Genomic DNA, 22,630 nt, shown 5'->3' on the forward strand with positions numbered 1-22,630 from the left:
CTACTGAGCTCCGACTCCAACCCACTGCTCATACTGAGCTCCGACTCCACCTCACTGCTCCTACTGAGCTCTGACTCCACCCGCTGCACATACTAAGCTCTGACTCCACCCCACTGCACATACTGAGCTCTGACTACACCCCACTGCTCATACTGAGCTCTGACTCCACCCCACTGCTCATACTGAGCTCTGACTCCACCCACTGCTTATACTGAGCTCTGACTCCATCCCACTGCTCCTACTGAGCTCTGACTCCACCCCACTGCTCCTACTGAGCTCTGACTCCACCCCACTGCACATACAGAGCTCTGACTCCACCCCACTGCTCAGACTGAGCTCTGACTCCACCCCACAGCACATACTGAGATCTGACTCCACCCCACTGCACATACTGAGCTCTGACTCCACCCCACTGCACATACTGAGCTCTGACTCCACACTGCTCATACTGAGCTGTGACTCCACCCCACTGCTCATACTGAGCTCTGACTCAACCCCACTGCTCATATTGAGCTCTGACTCCACCCCACTGCACATACTGAGCTCTGACTCCATCCCTCTGCTCCTACTGAGCTCCGACTCCAACCCACTGCTCATACTGAGCTCCGACTCCACCCCACTGCTCCTACTGAGCTCTGACTCCACCCCACTGCACATACTAAGCTCTGACTCCACCCCACTGCACATACTGAGCTCTGACTCCACCCCACTGTTCATACTGAGCTCTGACTCCACCCCACTGCTTATACTGAGCTCTGACTCCATCCCACTGTTCCTACTGAGCTCTGACTCCACCCCACTGCTCATACTGAGCTCTGACTCCACCCCACTGCACATACTGAGCTCTGACTCCACCCCACTGCTTATACTGAGCTCTGACTCTACCCCACTGCTCATACTGAGGTCTGACTCCACCCCACTGCTCATAATTGGGTCTGACTCCACCCTACTGCTCATGCTGAGTCCTGACCCCACCCCACTGCTCATACTGAGCTCTGACTCAGACTCACTACACATACACAGACCACTTTGTCTCACTCGTGCAATATCCCCTGACTGCACAGTCATTATATTCATTAATGCCTTCTTCGGTCAGTAATGCACTTTCCTGTGAATTGATAGGTATACTGCCATCCTTACCTTCAGTCATACCTGCTTTTCTGTTGCTCTAGTGTTAACTTTAGGCCTGTGCATTAAATAGTGCCCCGTGTGGTTAGTGGCGTGCCATATCTGTACTTTCATTAACCCCTTCGCACCTCTACCCCTCCAGGAGTTGACAATGGGCAGGACATTCCTCGGGATCTCTTAGTGGGTATTTACCAACGGATCCAGAACCGAGAGCTGCGAGCGAACGATGACCACGTCTCTCAGGTCCAGGCTGTGGAGAGGATGATTGTTGGCAAGAAGCCGGTAAGGTCCGGAGCCATACTGGCCCATTTTGACTTTCAAGAGCCCCCTGGCATTAGCGTCAAAAGAGCTGTTTAGGCCTCTGGCGAGAGCAGTTGGCCGGGTCCTCCGGCCGCCTGCTAGTTTGCTTCATCCTTATTCCTGACCTGGTATAATACTTCAGTCTGATTCCCCCAGATCAGGGCCACCCCACAGTCACCCCATGCCTCTACTTATGGTTCCCTTTCATCCCCAATTCATTGTCGTTTCTTCACTTTTATTTTCCTCTCACCCTTATTCTTTTTACTCCTGTATCAAGTTGGTTCCTATCCCTTTCTCTTTTTACACCCTCACTTCTTTCCCCTCCTGCTTGTCTTTTCTTGCTCCTTGCTTATGCTGCTGTTGTAACTTCCTAGTACTCTCTCTTACTCCTCACCTCTATTGATTTCTACTGCTCTCTGTCATTTTCGTTTATTCTCATTTGTATCTAGGTTTGCTTCTTTTTCCATCAAGCTTCTATTTTCCAAGCTTTGCTCTGCTTTTTTTCATGTAGTGTTCTTTTTGCTCTTGTTTCCTACTTGTTGCTTTATTATTTTGATCTTCACTATCGCTTTTTACAATCCTACTTACTTTTTGCTTACCAACCACCATCTTGTGTTGGGTGGAATGTTAGTTGCGTGGTATATGAGCTTGTTTCTTGTGTATCTGGTATCCTAACTTTTATTGTGTACTGTGTCATACTGATCTAGCGTGTGCACATGCGCCTTATCCTCTCCCTGACTAAGCGTGGTCCTGGCCTTATCCTATCACCTCGAGGGGCCCACCATGCATGCCCTCACAGCGGACAGAGAACTCCTGTCCCTGACTGGGGTGTAGCACATTAAGCGAACTGTTTGAGTTGGATAGTGTGACTGCAACGTTTTATTTGCATTATTAGGAGAGTTGGCTGTTGACCCTCTTGTGTAAAGTTCTGCTGTTACGGTACCATTCAGACCCTTGCTATGACATCCTGCGCGCAGGTTGTCAGTGTAGTGTGTGTGGAATGTGTGTAGTAGTAGGACTCTGTGTGTATGAGTCTGAGTACTGATGCCAGGGATATCTATTTAGAATGCCCCTGGGTACCATGGCACAGAATAGAGGAGGAGGATCTCTTCCCCAAACAGTGGCAGAGCATCGCCTGCATTCTGGGGGATGGAGGGTGCGGACCCAGACACTGAAGTGAGGAGGATGGAGACAAGGCTCCCTGTAGAAATTCAATAAGGCCCTTATTAGCAGAGGGCTGCAGTTAGTTCGCCTTTAGCACTGTCATTTGGTAGATGGTAGGCATGAGGGTTGGAGCTGCAGTTTCTCTTGTTTTAGCTGAAGCAGTTTCTAGGCAGGGCCGGCCCGCTTGTCGGTCGCGAGTCACTGCTTCAGGAAAACTGATGACCACCAGGTGCAGAGATCTCACACTTCATTGTGCCCATAGTTTAGATACTCCAGGTAGGAGGTGGCCTCATTGCTCATTATTTTGCACAAAGGCTGTGTCTGGAGAACAGACTGAGAAGTTCACTTAACCATCTAAAACAGGGTCTGCAGTTTGAGAAAGTAGGTACACATCCCCTGTCTAGCAAAAGTGTGTAAAGGTCGGACTCCCTCCGCTTTGTTCCATTTCCAAGGTCTTCATGGCCAAGGACAGGAGTGCTGCGTTGAGTACTCGAGAGACTGCTATGTAAGCAGGGCTGGTGTCCGTCTGACAACCAGTCTGCCAGAGCGGCGGGAAGTTCACATGAAGTCTGGGCTATCATGCAGCACCTGAGGGTGTGCCTTGTGCCTAGAAGCCTGCATGCCTGGCAGGAGACAGACTGTCCAGGAGGAGAAACCCAGTGGGTTCCTGGTCATGGGAAAACGCAGGGAAGGCGTCAAGCTAAGAGTAAACTGTGCTGCAGAGGGTCTCCCAGTCTCCACAGTTCCTTTCGAGAACCATGAAAAACCTAATTGCTTCCCCATATCAGCCCATTTGGGACTGCCACTACCTTGGTGTCTATATTGGGATGGTTGGGGCTGCAACTACTGCGGTGATCACATCTGCCCAACAGGGGTGCATCAATCAAACACACTACCAGGGCTAAGAACTCGAGAAAATGGATAAAATGATCGTGCCTTTGACTTTTGGGGCAGTAAAACCTGCATTTGGGTGCCTTATTCATGATTCTGCCATACATTGCTGGGGACCAGTTTCATGTAGGATCACCTGGGTAGGAGATAGTTCGATGGAATCGAACGGGTTTAGTGCCACAAGAGTCGTGACCACGATCACAACCCTGCTCATTGGATTGGATTGTGTAATATTGAGTACTGCTGTTTAATTTAAAAGTACTTTATTTTCTACAAAGACAAGCACTGGACTGGACTTTGCATTAATTTGTCTGTTTATTGTTGAGTTCTGAGCTTGCGACTTCCACATACCTGCCTTTCGACCCTGCACTGCTCGCCTTCACTCGCCTGAGAGTCAAGTGTGGGAAGAGTCGTACTTTGCCCAGTTTGAGGAGACTTAGTAAACAAACAGTTGAGGATCGGTATCCTGTCTGTGGCCGGACACCATTATTAAGCCTCACCTTCTCTTCTTATTCGCCTCCTCCTCTTGTCCACGTCTTCCTTTTTCACTTCTCTACCTCATTTTGTGATCATCTATTTCCCTTTTACTTTTTGTCATCCTGTTTATCGTTCCATTCTTGCACCTTTCTTCTGTTTATTTTAAAGGCCCTCTCTTCTACTCCTGTCTCCTCTCTTCTGTTTCTTTTACTTTTCCTCTGTTTTTCTTCCAGACCCTCTCTTGCCCCTTTTTGTACTCTTTTTAACTTCTTTCACCTTTCCTCTGTTTTTCTTCCAGCTCCTCTCTTCCCCTCTTTCTCCTCTATTTTCCTCCTTTCACATTTCCTCTGTTTTTCATCCAGCTCCTCTCTTCCCCTTTCCTCTCTTCTCTTTTCATCAACTTTCCTCTATTTTCTTCTAGCTCCTCTCATGCCCCTCTTTGTACTCCCTTTTCTTTCTTTTCCCTTTCCTCTGTTATCTTCTCACACTTCTCTTACCCCTCTTTGTACTCCCTTGTCTCCTCTCTTCTGCTTTCCTCTGTTTATCTTCTAGATTCTCTCTTCACCCTTTCTCTTGTCCTCCTTTCACCTTTACTCTATTTATATTCTAGCTGTTCTTGTCCCACTCTTTGTACACTTTTTTCTTCTTTCACCTTTCCTCTGTTATCTTCTCAGTCCTCCCTTATCCCTCTTTGTACTCTTTATTTGTTCCACCTTTCACCTTTATCTCCTCTCTTACTCTTTCTCCTTTTGCCTCCTTCATTCACCTTTCATCTGTTATGTTCTAGCTCCTCTCTTCCTCTTCCGCCTCTTGTCTCCTTCATTCACATTTCCTCTGTTATCTTATAGTTCTTCTCGGGCCCTTCCTTTCTCTTCTTTCACCTTTCTTCTTTTTATCTTCTAGCTTGCCTCTTTACCTTCTCCTCTCTTCTCCTTTCATGTGTTATCTTCTACCTCCTCCCTTACCCCCTTTGCTCTTTTATTTTCTTCTTTCACATTTCCTCTGTCATCTTCTAGCTCTTCTCTTCCCCATCCCCTCTCTTCTCCTTCTTTCACCCTTCCTCTGATTATTTTCCAGCTTGACTCTTCCCCTTTCTCCTCTTATCCTTTCCTGTGTTATCTTCAACATCCTCCCTTACCCCCTTACCCCCTTTGTTCTTTTATTTTCTTCTTTTACATTTCCTCTGTCATCTTCTAGCTCTTCTCTTCCCCATCCCCTCTCTTCTCCTTCTTTCGCCCTTCTTTTGCCCGTCCTCCGTTTATCTTTAGCTCTCCTCTTCCCTATTTCTCTTCTCCTTCTTTCCTCTTTCCTCAATTTATCTTCTAGCTCATCTCTTTCCACTCTTTTTACTCTTTTTTCCTTCTTGTACCTTTCCTCTGTTTTCTTCTAGCTCCTCTCTTCCTCCTCTTTGTACACTCTTTTCCTTTCCTCTATTTATCTTCTAGATCCTCTTTCCCCTTTCTCCTCTATTCTTCATCATTCACCCTCCCTCTGTTTATCTTCTAGCCCGTCTCCTCCCTCTTTCTCCTCTCTTCTCCTTTCCTCTCCTCTGTTATCATTACCTCCTCTCTTCTTTTCTATCTCTTCTCCTCCTCCTCTTTGCACTCTTTTTTCTATCTTACTCTGCATAAATGCTCATTTTCATATCAACCTTTACTCTAGTCTTCCTATTCACAGGAATTATGTATTTGTCTAGGATTATGGTCAGTAATTAACAGGGATGACAACATTTACATTAATACATGAAAAGTCTGTGGTTTGTGCAGTAACAGGATTGAAATATGTAGTATGTAAGAGTAATATTGCCTATTGCACTTGTCTCTTCAGTCCTCTGTATGAGACATCCCATGTGATTGGACCAGAGCTGAAGCTTAGATCTTTAGGAAGGAAAAGCCCAGATGAATGCCCCATTCGTAGTCCCCTCTTGCTTCAAGCTGTTTGTCGCCCTCTCTTTTCCACAGGGAAGAGCACATGAACCATTTGCAGAGGGAAATCGTTAAGGTGTTTCCCAAAATAATTATTTTGCTGAAAATCCTTTTAGGTTTCCATACTTTCACTTCTTCGTGAAAGACCATGGGATGTAATTGAGGAGTGGTTAGTGACTGCTGACCAGCGTTTGTTCTGTTCCTTGTGCCTCATGCTTCCTTGTGCCTCGTGCTGTGAAGCCTCTTCAGGCTAACAGGTTCATCGAGGCCCACATGACGGATGGCTGCTTATGTGCAAAGGGCGGTATATGGAGTTTCTCACTTCTGATGTCTGTGACCCAAACATTCCATCTGCTGAAAGAAGATGGCTTCTTGGACAGCTCCCACCTTTGAAGCTTCACTAACTCCAGCTCGATTGGGTCGCTAGAATGTCCTCCAGTTATCCCACTTCCCACCCCACCCCCACCCTTCAATCATGCCTGAGATCCACCTGTATGTAAGACTAGGGCCAAGGTGTGAGATTCTTGATGCCTCTTCTTCAGATCACCCCAGGATGTTCCTGTGTGTCGGACGAGGATGCGGGTGTGAGTCCTGCCTCACCCCAATGCTACATTGAGGCTGGCTCTTCCTATAGGTACGACTAGAGCCAGTAGTTTGGAGCCAGGATGTAAGTGAAGGAAATACCACACACCACAATAACTACTCTTGGTCTTTGACCCATCAGCTTCCTCCTGGTCATTATTTGTTTCACTCACAAGCAACGAGAATACTTAAGTGGAAGGTTCCCAGTAGGGAGGAGCTGGGGACGTACCCTGGGTGTGAGCTGAGCCAGTCATGCCAGGCTCATGCCAGGCTCCCTAGTGGGGAGGAGCTGGGGACATGCCCTGGGTGATGCCAGGCTCCCTAGTAGGGAGGAGTGGGGACATGCCCTGGGTGATGCCAGGCTCCAGCTGCAGAGGCACGTGCCCTATGACGGGCTGAACACCAAAAAAGGCAAATACAGTAATCTGCTCACAGCTTGAAAGCATTGTTTTTATTCTTTCAGGGAGAAGATGCCTTACCTGGATATCCTGGGCCCAAGGTAGAGAACAAGTCACCCTATGACCCATGAGATATCTCCAATGGCTCACGTCTGTGTGAGATCTCTCTAAACTATTCTTGTCTGATATTGCCAATGTTTTTCTCCTGTCTAAGGTATCTTCGATGCTTCCTACAGTCTGAGATCTCACTCTAAAGATTCTCTCCTGTCTAGGAACTCTCTAAAACTGTCTCTCATGTGACAGGGTCCATGCTTCTCCTGTGTGACATCGACTGCCTCACTTCTCTGTGAGTCGTATATAGAACTCTCCTCTTGTGAGACCTTTCTAAACTCTCTTCCATCTTCTTCTCCCATGAGACGTCTACTGCTTGTCGCCCATGTGAGACTTTCAAGATCACTCTCTCACGCTTCGCTTCTGTGTAAGGCTTCGCTCGTATTTCACCCATACTTGTCCTCTCCCCTCTTTCTCTGAACCCCAAGGCCTTCTCAGTGCCCAGCTCTCCATGTGAAATCTTTCAAGTGCATCTCCTGCTGGTGAGATCTTTTTCAGACTTCTCTCTCTTGAAGCTGCTTCTCTCCCATGTGAGACCTTCGTTTCCCTCCCATGCGTGACCTCTCTTAGAGTCACTGACACTTGTCTCACAGGTGGACTCTCTGTAATGCCTTTATCTTTCCAATACTACTCTCCTTTCATCTCTCGCCTCAGATCTCTACTGCATTTGCACCTCTTTGAAATGTTTCTATCACTTCTCTGCCTTAAAAGAACTGTTTTAAAATGTTCAGATCATCTAGTTTCTTCTGACCATCATTATTGTTTCTGCAATAATTTTAAAAAGGAAAACACATCATAATGTTGGTTCTCAAACACAAAATTGTCATAAACGCTGACAAGTTTAACCCATGTGTAAAATCTCAGAAATACTTAAATTTTCTGAGAAGCATGCCTGTGAAAATTAAATATTTTCATATTTTCATATTGCTTAAAAACTGTAAACTGTAACTTGCAGATTTATAGTGCGCGAATTGTTTCCCGGAGGCGTCCAAGCGCTAGGATAACCAGAACCTACTGATGAGCAGAGGAGGGGAGACAGGCAGTTAGTAGCAGGAGGATGTGAACAGAAAGGTCTTTAATTGCTTACGAAACACCGTGAGGTTAGGGTTAGCTCTGAGATGGAGTGGCAGAGTGTTCCAAGTCTTGGACGCGTTGTATGCGAACGTCCTTCCGCCAGATCTAGATCTTTTTATTCTTGGCACCACTGCCGAGAAGGTCTGGCTGGAACGAAGACTTCGGTTTGGGGTGTAATGGGTGACCAGATCACGGGTGATGCTGGGGCCCATGTCCCAGAAGGCTTGATGGGCTATGCATAATGCCTATATTGCTTAGCTGCAGACAATATTCCGTTTCTGTTTATGAATCCAAATAATATTTAAAATATTATTACACCATCAGGTGGGTTTAACTTAAAAAAGCCTTTCTAATTCTTCTCATGCAAACGCAGGAAATTGACCTTGGGCGGGCACCAGCCTTACCAAGAGGAATGTACCGCCGTCCCCTTAAGCGGATGCCTGCTGCTGTGGCATTGTGAGCACAGAGCTGCAAGACTTGGCCTCAGTTCCTTCCAAAGTTGAAATGTTGTCAACAGGTAGAGAGCTGAGTCCGAAAACCTAGCAGGGGCCACCACCAGTCTACGGAGCCCAGCTCTGCGCTACCTCAAGGGAAGCTTCTAAGACACTTTCTCCCTCTCTCCGGTTAGATCTTAGGTTTCAAGTTGTGACCAGTATGACCCCCTAACAGCAGAAGCAGACATGGACGTGTTCCCAGAGCATGCCATTGTTGTGATGAGTTGGATGTCGTCCAGCCTCTCGATGCTTTCTGAGGAAAGAAGGTCTGCCTTGGTTAATATCAATGGACATGCGAGAAGTGACCTCATTGCAGTATTTGGACGCGTAATGACTTCTTCTGTTTTTTTTTGTTACTTAAACTTTGTGTGGACCATAGTCTCCGTGAATGACATTAAGGAAACGCCCTCAGGTACCCTCATTGTAGACTCCGTCTTCAGATCGTCTTTGGGAGCCGCATCAGGTGGGACCTGGTGGCCGTTGTGTGACGAGAAATTTCCAATGATGTTCGGATTTCAAGGATCAGCGACTAAGCTTGTGAGAATGATTCCTAAATCTGTTACACGTTTGGTATTTTTGATATGGGGCCCATGAAGGTCTCCAGGAATTGATATCCCTACGCCGTCGGGAGGAAAGTCTTTTAAAGGCCGGAATAGCTGTTGTCCTGCTACTTCGATCTTTCTGAGTACCTCTGTGATGTTCCTTCTCTCCCCAGTGAGAGCGAAAGGCCGGCAAATCCACTGTAATGCTTCTGCTCTGACTGGGTAACACCCGCCGTTTGAACACATGTTGAAGGAGAGATACTCTGGATCCAAACCTTTTCCGTCTGCTGGGCCGGACAGTGGTCAAGCACAATCACCTGAGTGAAACCCTCTGATGTCCATCTTCCTGTGTCACTGCTGGACACTGGCATGAATGGTCTTGGACACTGAGTTATGGATTGTGCTGGACACCGAGGCATTGATGGTGCTGGACACTGAGGCATTGATGCTGCAGGACACTGAGGCATTGATGGTTCTGGACACTGAGGCATTGATGGTCCTGGACACTGAGGCATTAATGCTGCAGGACACTGAGGCATTGATGGTCCTGGACACTGAAGCGCTGATGGTACCGGTCACTGAGGCATTGATGCTGCTGGACACTGAGGCATTGATGGTCCTGGACACTGAAGCATTGATGGTCCTGGACACTGAGGCATTGATGGTCCTGGACACTGAAGCGCTGATGGTGCCGGTCACTGAGGCATTGATGCTGCTGGACACTGAGGCATTGATGGTCCTGGACACTGAAGTGCTGATGGTGCCGGTCACTGAGGCATTGATGCTGCTGGACACTGAGGCATTGATGGTCCTGGACACTGAGGCATTGATGGTCCTGGACACTGAAGCGCTGATGGTGCCGGTCACTGAGGCATTGATGCTGCCGGTCACTGTGGTATTGATGGTGCCGGTCACTGAGGCATTGATGCTGCTGGACACTGAGGCATTGATGGTGCTGGACACTGAGGCATTGATTCTGCTGGACACTGAGGCATTGATGGTCCTGGACACTGAGGCATTGATGGTCCTGGACACTGAGGCGCTGATGGTCCTGGACACTGAGGCATTGATGGTGCTGTACACTGAGGCATTGATGGCGCTGGACACTGAGGCGCTGATGGTGCTGGACACTGAGGCATTGATGGTGCCGGTCACTGAGGCATTGATGGTCCTGGACACTGAGGCATTGATGGTCCTGGACACTGAGGCATTGATGGTGCTGGACACTGAGGCATTGATGGTCCTGGACACTGAGGCATTGATGGTCCTGGACACTGAGGCATTGATGGTGCTGGACACTGAGGCATTGATGGTGCAGGTCACTGAGGCATGGATGCTGCCGGTCACTGAGGCAGTGATGGTGCTGTACACTGAGGCATTGATGGTGCTGGATACTGAGGCATTGATGGCGCTGGACACTGAGGCGCTGATGGTGCTGGACACTGAGGCATTGATGGTGCCAGTCACTGAGGCATTGATGGTCCTGGACACTGAGGCATTGATGGTCCTGGACACTGAGGCATTGATGGTGCTGGACACTGAGGCATTGATGGCGCTGGACACTGAGGCGCTGATGCTGCTGGACACTGAGGCATTGATGCTGCCGGACACCGAGGTATTGATGGTCCTGGACACTGAGGCATTGATGGCACTGGACACTGAGGCATTGATGGTGCTGGACATTGAGGCATTGATGCTGTCGGTCACTGAGGCATTGATGGTGCCGGTCACTAAGGCAGTGATGCTGCTAGACACTGACGCATTGATGGTGCTGGACACTGAGGCATTGATGCTGCTGGACACTGAGGCATTGATGGTTCTGGACACTGAGGCATTGATGGTGCTGGACACTGAGGCATTGATGGTGCTGGACACTTAGGCATTGATGGTCCTGGACACTGAGGTGCTGATGGTGCCGGTCACTGAGGCATTGACGGTCCTGGACACTGAGTCATTGACGGTCCTGGACACTGAGGCGCTGATGGTGCTGTACACTGGGGCAGTGATGGTTCTGGACACTGAGGCAATGATGGTTCTGGACACTGAGGCAATGATGGTGCTGGACACTGAGGCATTGATGGTGCTGGACACTGAGGCATTGATGGTCCTGGACACTGAGGCCTTGATGATCCTGGACACTGAGGCATTGATGGTCCTGGACAGTGAGGCATTGATGGTCCTGGACACTGAGGCATTGATGGTACTGTTTACTGAGGCATTGATGGTGCTGGACACTGAGTCATTGATGGTCCTGGACACTGAGGCATTTATGGTCCTGGACACTGAGGCATTAATGGCGCTGGACACTGAGGCATTGATGGTGCCGCTCACTGAGGCATTGATGCTGCCAGTCACTGAAGCATTGATGGTCCTGGACACTGAGGCATTGATGGTCCTGGACAATGAGGCGCTGATGGTGCCGGTCACTGAGGCATTGATGCTGCCAGTCACTGAGGCATTGATGGTTCCGGTCACTGAGGCATTGATGGCGCTGGACACTGAGGCATTGATGCTGCTGGACACTGAGGCATTGATGGCGCTGGACACTGAGGCATTGACGCTGTCGGTCACTGAGGCATTGACGCTGTCGGTCACTGAGGCATTGATGGTGCCAGTCACTGAGGCATTGATGGTGCCGGTCACTGAGGCATTGATGGTGCTGGACACTGAGGCATTGATGCTGCTGGACACTGAGGCATTGATGGCGCTGGACACTGAAAGCATTGATGGTGCTGGGCACTGAGGCATTGATGGCGCTGGACACTGAGGCATTGATGCTGCTGGACACTGAGGCATTGATGGTCCTGGACACTGAGGCATTGATGGTGCGGGTCACTGAAGCATTGATGGTTCTGGACACTGAGGCATTGATGCTGCCGGTCACTGAGGCAGTGATGCTGCCGGTCACTGTGGCATTGATGGTGCTTGACACTGAGGCATTGATGGTCCTGGACACTGAGATGCTGATGGTGCTGGTCACTGATGCATTGATGGTGCTGGACACTGGGGCAGTGATGGTTCTGGACACTGAGGCAATGATGGTGCTGGACACTGAGGCAATGATGGTGCTGGACACTGAGGCATTGATGGTGCTGGACACTGAGGCATTGATGGTCCTGGACACTGAGGCCTTGATGATCCTGGACACTGAGGCATTGATGGTCCTGGACAGTGAGGCATTGATGGTACTGGACACTGAGGCATTGATGGTACTGTTTACTGAGGCATTGATGGTGCTGGACACTGAGGCATTGATGGTACTGGTTACTGAGGCATTGATGGTACTGGTTACTGAGGCATTGATGGTCCTGGACAGTGAGGCATTGATGGTGCTGGACACTGAGGCATTGATGCGGCTGGACACTGAGGCATTGATGGTCCTGGACACTGAGGCATTGATGGCGCTGGTCACTGAGGCATTGATGGCGCTGGTCACTGAGGCATTGATGGTGCTGGACACTGAGGCATTGATGGTCCTGGACACTGAGGCATTGATGGTCCTGGACACTGAGGCATTAATGACGCTGGACACTGAGGCATTGATGGTGCCGGACACTGAGGTATTGATGGTCCTGGACACTGAGGCATTGATGGCGCTGGTCACTGCGGCATTGATGCTGCTGGACACTGAGGCATTGATGGTCCTGGACACTGAGGCATTGATGGTGCTGGACACTGAGGCATTGACGCTGTCGGTCACTGAGGCATTGATGGTGCTGGACACTGAGGCATTGATGCTGCTGGACACTGAGGCATTGATGGTGCTGGACACTGAGGCATTGATGGTGCTGGACACTGAGGCATTGATGGTGCTGGACACTGAGGCATTGATGGTGCTGGACACTGAGGCATTGATGGCGCTGGACACTGAGGCATTGATGCTGCTGGACACTGAGGCATTGATGGCGCTGGACACTGAGGCATTGACGCTGTCGGTCACTGAGGCATTGACGCTGTCGGTCACTGAGGCATTGATGGTGCTGGACACTGAGGCATTGATGCTGCTGGACACTGAGGCATTGTTGCTGCTGGACACTGAGGCATTGATGGCGCTGGACACTGAAGCATTGATGGTGCTGGGCACTGAGGCATTGATGGCGCTGGACACTGAGGCATTGATGCTGCTGGGCACTGAGGCATTGATGGTGCTGGACACTGAGGCATTGATGGTGCTGGACACTGAGGCATTGATGGTGCTGGACACTGATGCATTGATGGTGCTGGACACTGAGGCATTGATGCTGCTGGACACTGAGGCATTGATGGTGCCAGTCACTGAGGCATTGATGCTGCCGGTCACTGTGGCATTGATGCTGCTGGACACTGAGGCATTGATGGTGCTGGACACTGAGGCGCTGATGGTGCCGGTCACTGAGGCATTGATGGTCCTGGACACTGAGGCATTGATGGTCCTGGACACAGAGGCGCTGATGGTGCCAGTCACTGAGGCATTGATGGTCCTGGACACTGAGGCATTGATGGTCCTGGACACTGAGGCTCTGATGGTGCCGGTCACTGAGGCATTGATGGTCCTGGACACTGAGGCATTGATGGTGCTGTACACTGAGGCATTGGCCAGCATCAGAGTGTGTGTGTGGCTAAGACCCACACCAGTGCCCAGCAGTGCCCAGCATCAGAGTGTGTGTGTGGCTAAGACCCCCACCAGTGCCCAGCAGTGCCCAGCATCAGAGTGTGTGTGTGGCTAATACCCCCACCAGTCAAACAGAATCAGTCTTCCGTAAATCCCTGAAAACATATCTATTCTCTTCTTAAATCTGGGTATCGGACCCTCTGGCCTCATCTTTCAGAGTTCTCAGCGCCGGGACGCCCCATTGGGGCCGCTGCGCGCTTTACATAATACTCAAATAAATAAATAAATTGATGGTGCTGGACACCGAGGAGGCATTGATGCTGCTGGACACTGAGGCATTGATGGTGCTGGACACTAAGGCATTGATGGCGCTGGACACTGAGGCATTGATGCTGCTGGACACTGAGGCATTGATGGCGCTGGACACTGAGGCATTGACGCTGTCGGTCACTGAGGCATTGACGCTGTCGGTCACTGAGGCATTGATGGTGCTGGACACTGAGGCATTGATGCTGCTGGACACTGAGGCATTGATGCTGCTGGACACTGAGGCATTGATGGCGCTGGACACTGAAGCATTGATGGTGCTGGGCACTGAGGCATTGATGGCGCTGGACACTGAGGCATTGATGCTGCTGGACACTGAGGCATTGATGGTCCTGGACACTGAGGCATTGATGGTGCTTGACACTGAGTCATTGACGGTCCTGGACACTGAGGCGCTGATGGTGCTGTACACTGGGGCAGTGATGGTTCTGGACACTGAGGCAATGATGGTTCTGGACACTGAGGCAATGATGGTGCTGGACACTGAGGCATTGATGGTGCTGGACACTGAGGCATTGATGGTCCTGGACACTGAGGCCTTGATGATCCTGGACACTGAGGCATTGATGGTCCTGGACAGTGAGGCATTGATGGTCCTGGACACTGAGGCATTGATGGTACTGTTTACTGAGGCATTGATGGTGCTGGACACTGAGTCATTGATGGTCCTGGACACTGAGGCATTTATGGTCCTGGACACTGAGGCATTAATGGCGCTGGACACTGAGGCATTGATGGTGCCGCTCACTGAGGCATTGATGCTGCCAGTCACTGAAGCATTGATGGTCCTGGACACTGAGGCATTGATGGTCCTGGACAATGAGGCGCTGATGGTGCCGGTCACTGAGGCATTGATGCTGCCAGTCACTGAGGCATTGATGGTGCCGGTCACTGAGGCATTGATGGCGCTGGACACTGAGGCATTGATGCTGCTGGACACTGAGGCATTGATGGCGCTGGACACTGAGGCATTGACGCTGTCGGTCACTGAGGCATTGACGCTGTCGGTCACTGAGGCATTGATGGTGCCAGTCACTGAGGCATTGATGGTGCCGGTCACTGAGGCATTGATGGTGCTGGACACTGAGGCATTGATGCTGCTGGACACTGAGGCATTGATGGCGCTGGACACTGAAAGCATTGATGGTGCTGGGCACTGAGGCATTGATGGCGCTGGACACTGAGGCATTGATGCTGCTGGACACTGAGGCATTGATGGTCCTGGACACTGAGGCATTGATGGTGCGGGTCACTGAAGCATTGATGGTTCTGGACACTGAGGCATTGATGCTGCCGGTCACTGAGGCAGTGATGCTGCCGGTCACTGTGGCATTGATGGTGCTTGACACTGAGGCATTGATGGTCCTGGACACTGAGATGCTGATGGTGCTGGTCACTGATGCATTGATGGTGCTGGACACTGGGGCAGTGATGGTTCTGGACACTGAGGCAATGATGGTGCTGGACACTGAGGCAATGATGGTGCTGGACACTGAGGCATTGATGGTGCTGGACACTGAGGCATTGATGGTCCTGGACACTGAGGCCTTGATGATCCTGGACACTGAGGCATTGATGGTCCTGGACAGTGAGGCATTGATGGTACTGGACACTGAGGCATTGATGGTACTGTTTACTGAGGCATTGATGGTGCTGGACACTGAGGCATTGATGGTACTGGTTACTGAGGCATTGATGGTACTGGTTACTGAGGCATTGATGGTCCTGGACAGTGAGGCATTGATGGTGCTGGACACTGAGGCATTGATGCGGCTGGACACTGAGGCATTGATGGTCCTGGACACTGAGGCATTGATGGCGCTGGTCACTGAGGCATTGATGGCGCTGGTCACTGAGGCATTGATGGTGCTGGACACTGAGGCATTGATGGTCCTGGACACTGAGGCATTGATGGTCCTGGACACTGAGGCATTAATGACGCTGGACACTGAGGCATTGATGGTGCCGGACACTGAGGTATTGATGGTCCTGGACACTGAGGCATTGATGGCGCTGGTCACTGAGGCATTGATGCTGCTGGACACTGAGGCATTGATGGTCCTGGACACTGAGGCATTGATGGTGCTGGACACTGAGGCATTGACGCTGTCGGTCACTGAGGCATTGATGGTGCTGGACACTGAGGCATTGATGCTGCTGGACACTGAGGCATTGATGGTGCTGGACACTGAGGCATTGATGGTGCTGGACACTGAGGCATTGATGGTGCTGGACACTGAGGCATTGATGGCGCTGGACACTGAGGCATTGATGCTGCTGGACACTGAGGCATTGATGGCGCTGGACACTGAGGCATTGACGCTGTCGGTCACTGAGGCATTGACGCTGTCGGTCACTGAGGCATTGATGGTGCTGGACACTGAGGCATTGATGCTGCTGGACACTGAGGCATTGATGCTGCTGGACACTGAGGCATTGATGGCGCTGGACACTGAAGCATTGATGGTGCTGGGCACTGAGGCATTGATGGCGCTGGACACTGAGGCATTGATGCTGCTGGGCACTGAGGCATTGATGGTGCTGGACACTGAGGCATTGATGGTGCTGGACACTGAGGCATTGATGGTGCTGGACACTGATGCATTGATGGTGCTGGACACTGAGGCATTGATGCTGCTGGACACTGAGGCATTGATGGTGCCAGTCACTGAGGCATTGATGCTGCCGGTCACTGTGGCATTGATGCTGCTGGACACTGAGGCATTGATGGTGCTGGACACTGAGGCGCTGATGGTGCCGGTCACTGAGGCATTGATGGTCCTGGACACTGAGGCATTGATGGTCCTGGACACAGAGGCGCTGATGGTGCCAGTCACTGAGGCATTGATGGTCCTGGACACTGAGGCATTGATGGTCCTGGACACTGAGGCGCTGATGGTGCCGGTCACTGAGGCATTGATGGTCCTGGACACTGAGGCATTGATGGTGCTGTACACTGAGGCATTGGCCAGCATCAGAGTGTGTGTGTGGCTAAGACCCACACCAGTGCCCAGCAGTGCCCAGCATCAGAGTGTGTGTGTGTGGCTAAGACCCCCACCAGTGCCCAGCAGTGCCCAGCATCAGAGTGTGTGTGTGGCTAATACCCCCACCAGTCAAACAGAATCAGTCTTCCGTAAATCCCTGAAAACATATCTATTCTCTTCTTAAATCTGGGTATCGGACCCTCTGGCCTCATCTTTCAGAGTTCTCAGCGCCGGGACGCCCCATTGGGGCCGCTGCGCGCTTTACATAATACTCAAATAAATAAATAAATTGATGGTGCTGGACACCGAGGAGGCATTGATGCTGCTGGACACTGAGGCATTGATGGTGCTGGACACTAAGGCATTGATGGCGCTGGACACTGAGGCATTGATGCTGCTGGACACTGAGGCATTGATGGCGCTGGACACTGAGGCATTGACGCTGTCGGTCACTGAGGCATTGACGCTGTCGGTCACTGAGGCATTGATGGTGCTGGACACTGAGGCATTGATGCTGCTGGACACTGAGGCATTGATGCTGCTGGACACTGAGGCATTGATGGCGCTGGACACTGAAGCATTGATGGTGCTGGGCACTGAGGCATTGATGGCGCTGGACACTGAGGCATTGATGCTGCTGGACACTGAGGCATTGATGGTCCTGGACACTGAGGCATTGATGGTGCTTGACACTGAGGCATTGATGGTCCTGGACACTGAGATGCTGATGGTGCTGGTCACTGATGCATTGATGGTGCTGGATACTGGGGCAGTGATGGTTCTGGACACTGAGGCAATGATGGTACTGGACACTGAGGCAATGATGGTGCTGGACACTGAGGCATTGATGGTGCTGGACACTGAGGCATTGATGGTCCTGGACACTGAGGCCTTGATGATCCTGGACACTGAGGCATTGATGGTCCTGGACAGTGAGGCATTGATGGTACTGGACACTGAGGCATTGATGGTACTGGACACTGAGGCATTGATGGTACTGTTTACTGAGGCATTGATGGTGCTGGACACTGAGGCATTGATGGTACTGGTTACTGAGGCATTGATGGTCCTGGACAGTGAGGCATTGATGGTGCTGGACACTGAGGCATTGATGCGGCTGGACACTGAGGCATTGATGGTCCTGGACACTGAGGCATTGATGGCGCTGGTCACTGAGGCATTGATGGCGCTGGTCACTGAGGCATTGATGGTCCTGGACACTGAGGCATTGATGGTCCTGGACACTGAGGCATTGATGGTCCTGGACACTGAGGCATTAATGACGCTGGACACTGAGGCATTGATGGTGCCGGACACTGAGGTATTGATGGTCCTGGACACTGAGGCATTGATGGCGCTGGTCACTGAGGCATTGATGCTGATGGACACTGAGGCATTGATGGTCCTGGACACTGAGGCATTGATGGTGCTGGACACTGAGGCATTGACGCTGTCGGTCACTGAGGCATTGATGGTGCTGGACACTGAGGCATTGATGCTGCTGGACACTGAGGCATTGATGGTGCTGGACACTGAGGCATTGATGGTGCTGGACACTGAGGCATTGATGGCGCTGGACACTGAGGCATTGATGGCGCTGGACACTGAGGCATTGATGCTGCTGGACACTGAGGCATTGATGGTGCTGGACACTGAGGCATTGACGCTGTCGGTCACTGAGGCATTGACGCTGTCGGTCACTGAGGCATTGATGGTGCTGGACACTGAGGCATTGATGCTGCTGGACACTGAGGCATTGATGCTGCTGGACACTGAGGCATTGATGGCGCTGGACACTGAAGCATTGATGGTGCTGGGCACTGAGGCATTGATGGCGCTGGACACTGAGGCATTGATGCTGCTGGGCACTGAGGCATTGATGGTGCTGGACACTGAGGCATTGATGGTGCTGGACACTGAGGCATTGATGGTGCTGGACACTGAGGCATTGATGGTGCTGGACACTGAGGCATTGATGCTGCTGGACACTGAGGCATTGATGGTGCCGGTCACTGAGGCATTGATGCTGCCGGTCACTGTGACATTGATGCTGCTGGACACTGAGGCATTGATGGTCCTGGACACTGAGGCGCTGATGGTGCCGGTCACTGAGGCATTGATGGTCCTGGACACTGAGGCATTGATGGTCCTGGACACAGAGGCGCTGATGGTGCCGGTCACTGAGGCATTGATGGTCCTGGACACTGAGGCATTGATGGTCCTGGACACTGAGGCGCTGATGGTGCCGGTCACTGAGGCATTGATGGTCCTGGACACTGAGGCATTGATGGTGCTGTACACTGAGGCATTGGCCAGCATCAGAGTGTGTGTGTGGCTAAGACCCACACCAGTGCCCAGCAGTGCCCAGCATCAGAGTGTGTGTGTGGCTAAGACCCCCACCAGTGCCCAGCAGTGCCCAGCATCAGAGTGTGTGTGTGGCTAATACCCCCACCAGTCAAACAGAATCAGTCTTCCGTAAATCCCTGAAAACATATCTATTCTCTTCTTAAATCTGGATATCGGACCCTCTGGCCTCATCTTTCAGAGTTCTCAGCGCCGGGACGCCCCATTGGGGCCGCTGCGCGCTTTACATAATACTCAAATAAATAAATAAATAGATGGTGCTGGACACCGAGGAGGCATTGATGCTGCTGGACACTGAGGCATTGATGGTGCTGGACACTGAGGCATTGATGGTGCTGGACACTGAGGCATTGATGGCGCTGGACACTGAGGCATTGATGCTGCTGGACACTGAGGCATTGATGGCGCTGGACACTGAGGCATTGACGCTGTCGGTCACTGAGGCATTGACGCTGTCGGTCACTGAGGCATTGATGGTGCTAGACACTAAGGCATTGATGCTACCGGTCACTGAGGCATTGATGCTGCCTGTCACTGAGGCATTGATGCTGCCGGTCACTGAGGCATTGATGGTGCTGGATACTGAGGCATTGATGGTCCTGGACACTGAGGCATTGATGGTCCTGGACACTGAGGCATTGAAGGAGCTGGACACTGAGGCGCTGATGGTGCTGGATACTGAGGCATTGATGGTCCTGGACACTGAGGCATTGATGGTGCTGGACACTGAGGCATTGATGGTGCTGGACACTAAGGCATTGATGCTGCCGGTCACTGAGCCATTGATGGTGCTGGACACTGAGGCATTGATGGTGCTGAGGCATTGGTGGTGCTGGTCACTGAGGCGCTGATGCTGCTGGACACTGAGGCATTGATGGCTCTGGACACTGAGGCATTGATGGTCCTGGACACTGAGGCATTGATGGTCCTGGACACTGAGGCATTGATGGTGCTGGACACTGAGGCATTGATGGTGCTGGACTGATGGTGCTGGACACTGAGGCATTGATGGTGCTGGACACTGAGGCATTGATGGTGCTGGACACTGAGGCATTGATGGTCCTGGTCACTGAGCCATTGATGGTGCTGGACACTGAGCCATTGATGGTGCTGGACACTGAGGCATTGATGGTCCTGGTCACTGAGCCATTGATGGTCCTGGTCACTGAGGCATTGATGGTCCTGGACAGTGAGGCATTGATGGTACTGGACACTGAGGCCTTGATGATCCTGGACACTGAGGCATTGATGGTCCTGGACAGTGAGGCATTGATGGTCCTGGACACTGAGGCATTGATGGTACTGTTTACTGAGGCATTGATGGTGCTGGACACTGAGTCATTGATGGTCCTGGACACTGAGGCATTTATGGTCCTGGACACTGAGGCATTAATGGCGCTGGACACTGAGGCATTGATGGTGCCGCTCACTGAGGCATTGATGCTGCCAGTCACTGAAGCATTGATGGTCCTGGACACTGAGGCATTGATGGTCCTGGACAATGAGGCGCTGATGGTGCCGGTCACTGAGGCATTGATGCTGCCAGTCACTGAGGCATTGATGGTGCTGGTCACTGAGGCATTGATGGCGCTGGACACTGAGGCATTGATGCTGCTGGACACTGAGGCATTGATGGCGCTGGACACTGAGGCATTGACGCTGTCGGTCACTGAGGCATTGACGCTGTCGGTCACTGAGGCATTGATGGTGCCAGTCACTGAGGCATTGATGGTGCCGGTCACTGAGGCATTGATGGTGCTGGACACTGAGGCATTGATGCTGCTGGACACTGAGGCATTGATGGCGCTGGACACTGAAAGCATTGATGGTGCTGGGCACTGAGGCATTGATGGCGCTGGACACTGAGGCATTGATGCTGCTGGACACTGAGGCATTGATGGTCCTGGACACTGAGGCATTGATGGTGCGGGTCACTGAAGCATTGATGGTTCTGGACACTGAGGCATTGATGCTGCCGGTCACTGAGGCAGTGATGCTGCCGGTCACTGTGGCATTGATGGTGCTTGACACTGAGGCATTGATGGTCCTGGACACTGAGATGCTGATGGTGCTGGTCACTGATGCATTGATGGTGCTGGACACTGGGGCAGTGATGGTTCTGGACACTGAGGCAATGATGGTGCTGGACACTGAGGCAATGATGGTGCTGGACACTGAGGCATTGATGGTGCTGGACACTGAGGCATTGATGGTCCTGGACACTGAGGCCTTGATGATCCTGGACACTGAGGCATTGATGGTCCTGGACAGTGAGGCATTGATGGTACTGGACACTGAGGCATTGATGGTACTGTTTACTGAGGCATTGATGGTGCTGGACACTGAGGCATTGATGGTACTGGTTACTGAGGCATTGATGGTACTGGTTACTGAGGCATTGATGGTCCTGGACAGTGAGGCATTGATGGTGCTGGACACTGAGGCATTGATGCGGCTGGACACTGAGGCATTGATGGTCCTGGACACTGAGGCATTGATGGCGCTGGTCACTGAGGCATTGATGGCGCTGGTCACTGAGGCATTGATGGTGCTGGACACTGAGGCATTGATGGGCCTGGACACTGAGGCATTGATGGTCCTGGACACTGAGGCATTAATGACGCTGGACACTGAGGCATTGATGGTGCCGGACACTGAGGTATTGATGGTCCTGGACACTGAGGCATTGATGGCGCTGGTCACTGAGGCATTGATGCTGCTGGACACTGAGGCATTGATGGTCCTGGACACTGAGGCATTGATGGTGCTGGACACTGAGGCATTGACGCTGTCGGTCACTGAGGCATTGATGGTGCTGGACACTGAGGCATTGATGCTGCTGGACACTGAGGCATTGATGGTGCTGGACACTGAGGCATTGATGGTGCTGGACACTGAGGCATTGATGGTGCTGGACACTGAGGCATTGATGGCGCTGGACACTGAGGCATTGATGCTGCTGGACACTGAGGCATTGATGGCGCTGGACACTGAGGCATTGACGCTGTCGGTCACTGAGGCATTGACGCTGTCGGTCACTGAGGCATTGATGGTGCTGGACACTGAGGCATTGATGCTGCTGGACACTGAGGCATTGATGCTGCTGGACACTGAGGCATTGATGGCGCTGGACACTGAAGCATTGATGGTGCTGGGCACTGAGGCATTGATGGCGCTGGACACTGAGGCATTGATGCTGCTGGGCACTGAGGCATTGATGGTGCTGGACACTGAGGCATTGATGGTGCTGGACACTGAGGCATTGATGGTGCTGGACA

General features: G+C 51.4%; 1 protein-coding gene across 5 annotated transcripts in view; it reads left to right on the top strand.

Annotated features, from left to right (window-relative positions):
* The window catches only part of IQSEC2 (IQ motif and Sec7 domain ArfGEF 2), a 942,770-nt gene that overhangs the window by 826,974 nt on the left and 93,166 nt on the right, over positions 1-22,630 (top strand). For 4 of the 5 annotated variants that reach the window (XM_086940140.1, XM_086940143.1, XM_086940142.1 and 1 more), the window contains 2 exons: positions 1,271-1,410; positions 6,931-6,966. In XM_086940140.1, the coding sequence (XP_086796266.1) occupies positions 1,271-1,410; positions 6,931-6,966 (176 nt within the window). The remainder of the gene's footprint in view (positions 1-1,270; positions 1,411-6,930; positions 6,967-22,630) is intronic. The other variant, XM_086940141.1, reaches the window with a different exon arrangement.

The sequence above is a fragment of the Lissotriton vulgaris genome, chromosome 10, assembly GCF_964263255.1.
Source record: "Lissotriton vulgaris chromosome 10, aLisVul1.2, whole genome shotgun sequence".
Taxonomy (NCBI): Eukaryota; Metazoa; Chordata; class Amphibia; order Caudata; family Salamandridae; genus Lissotriton; species Lissotriton vulgaris.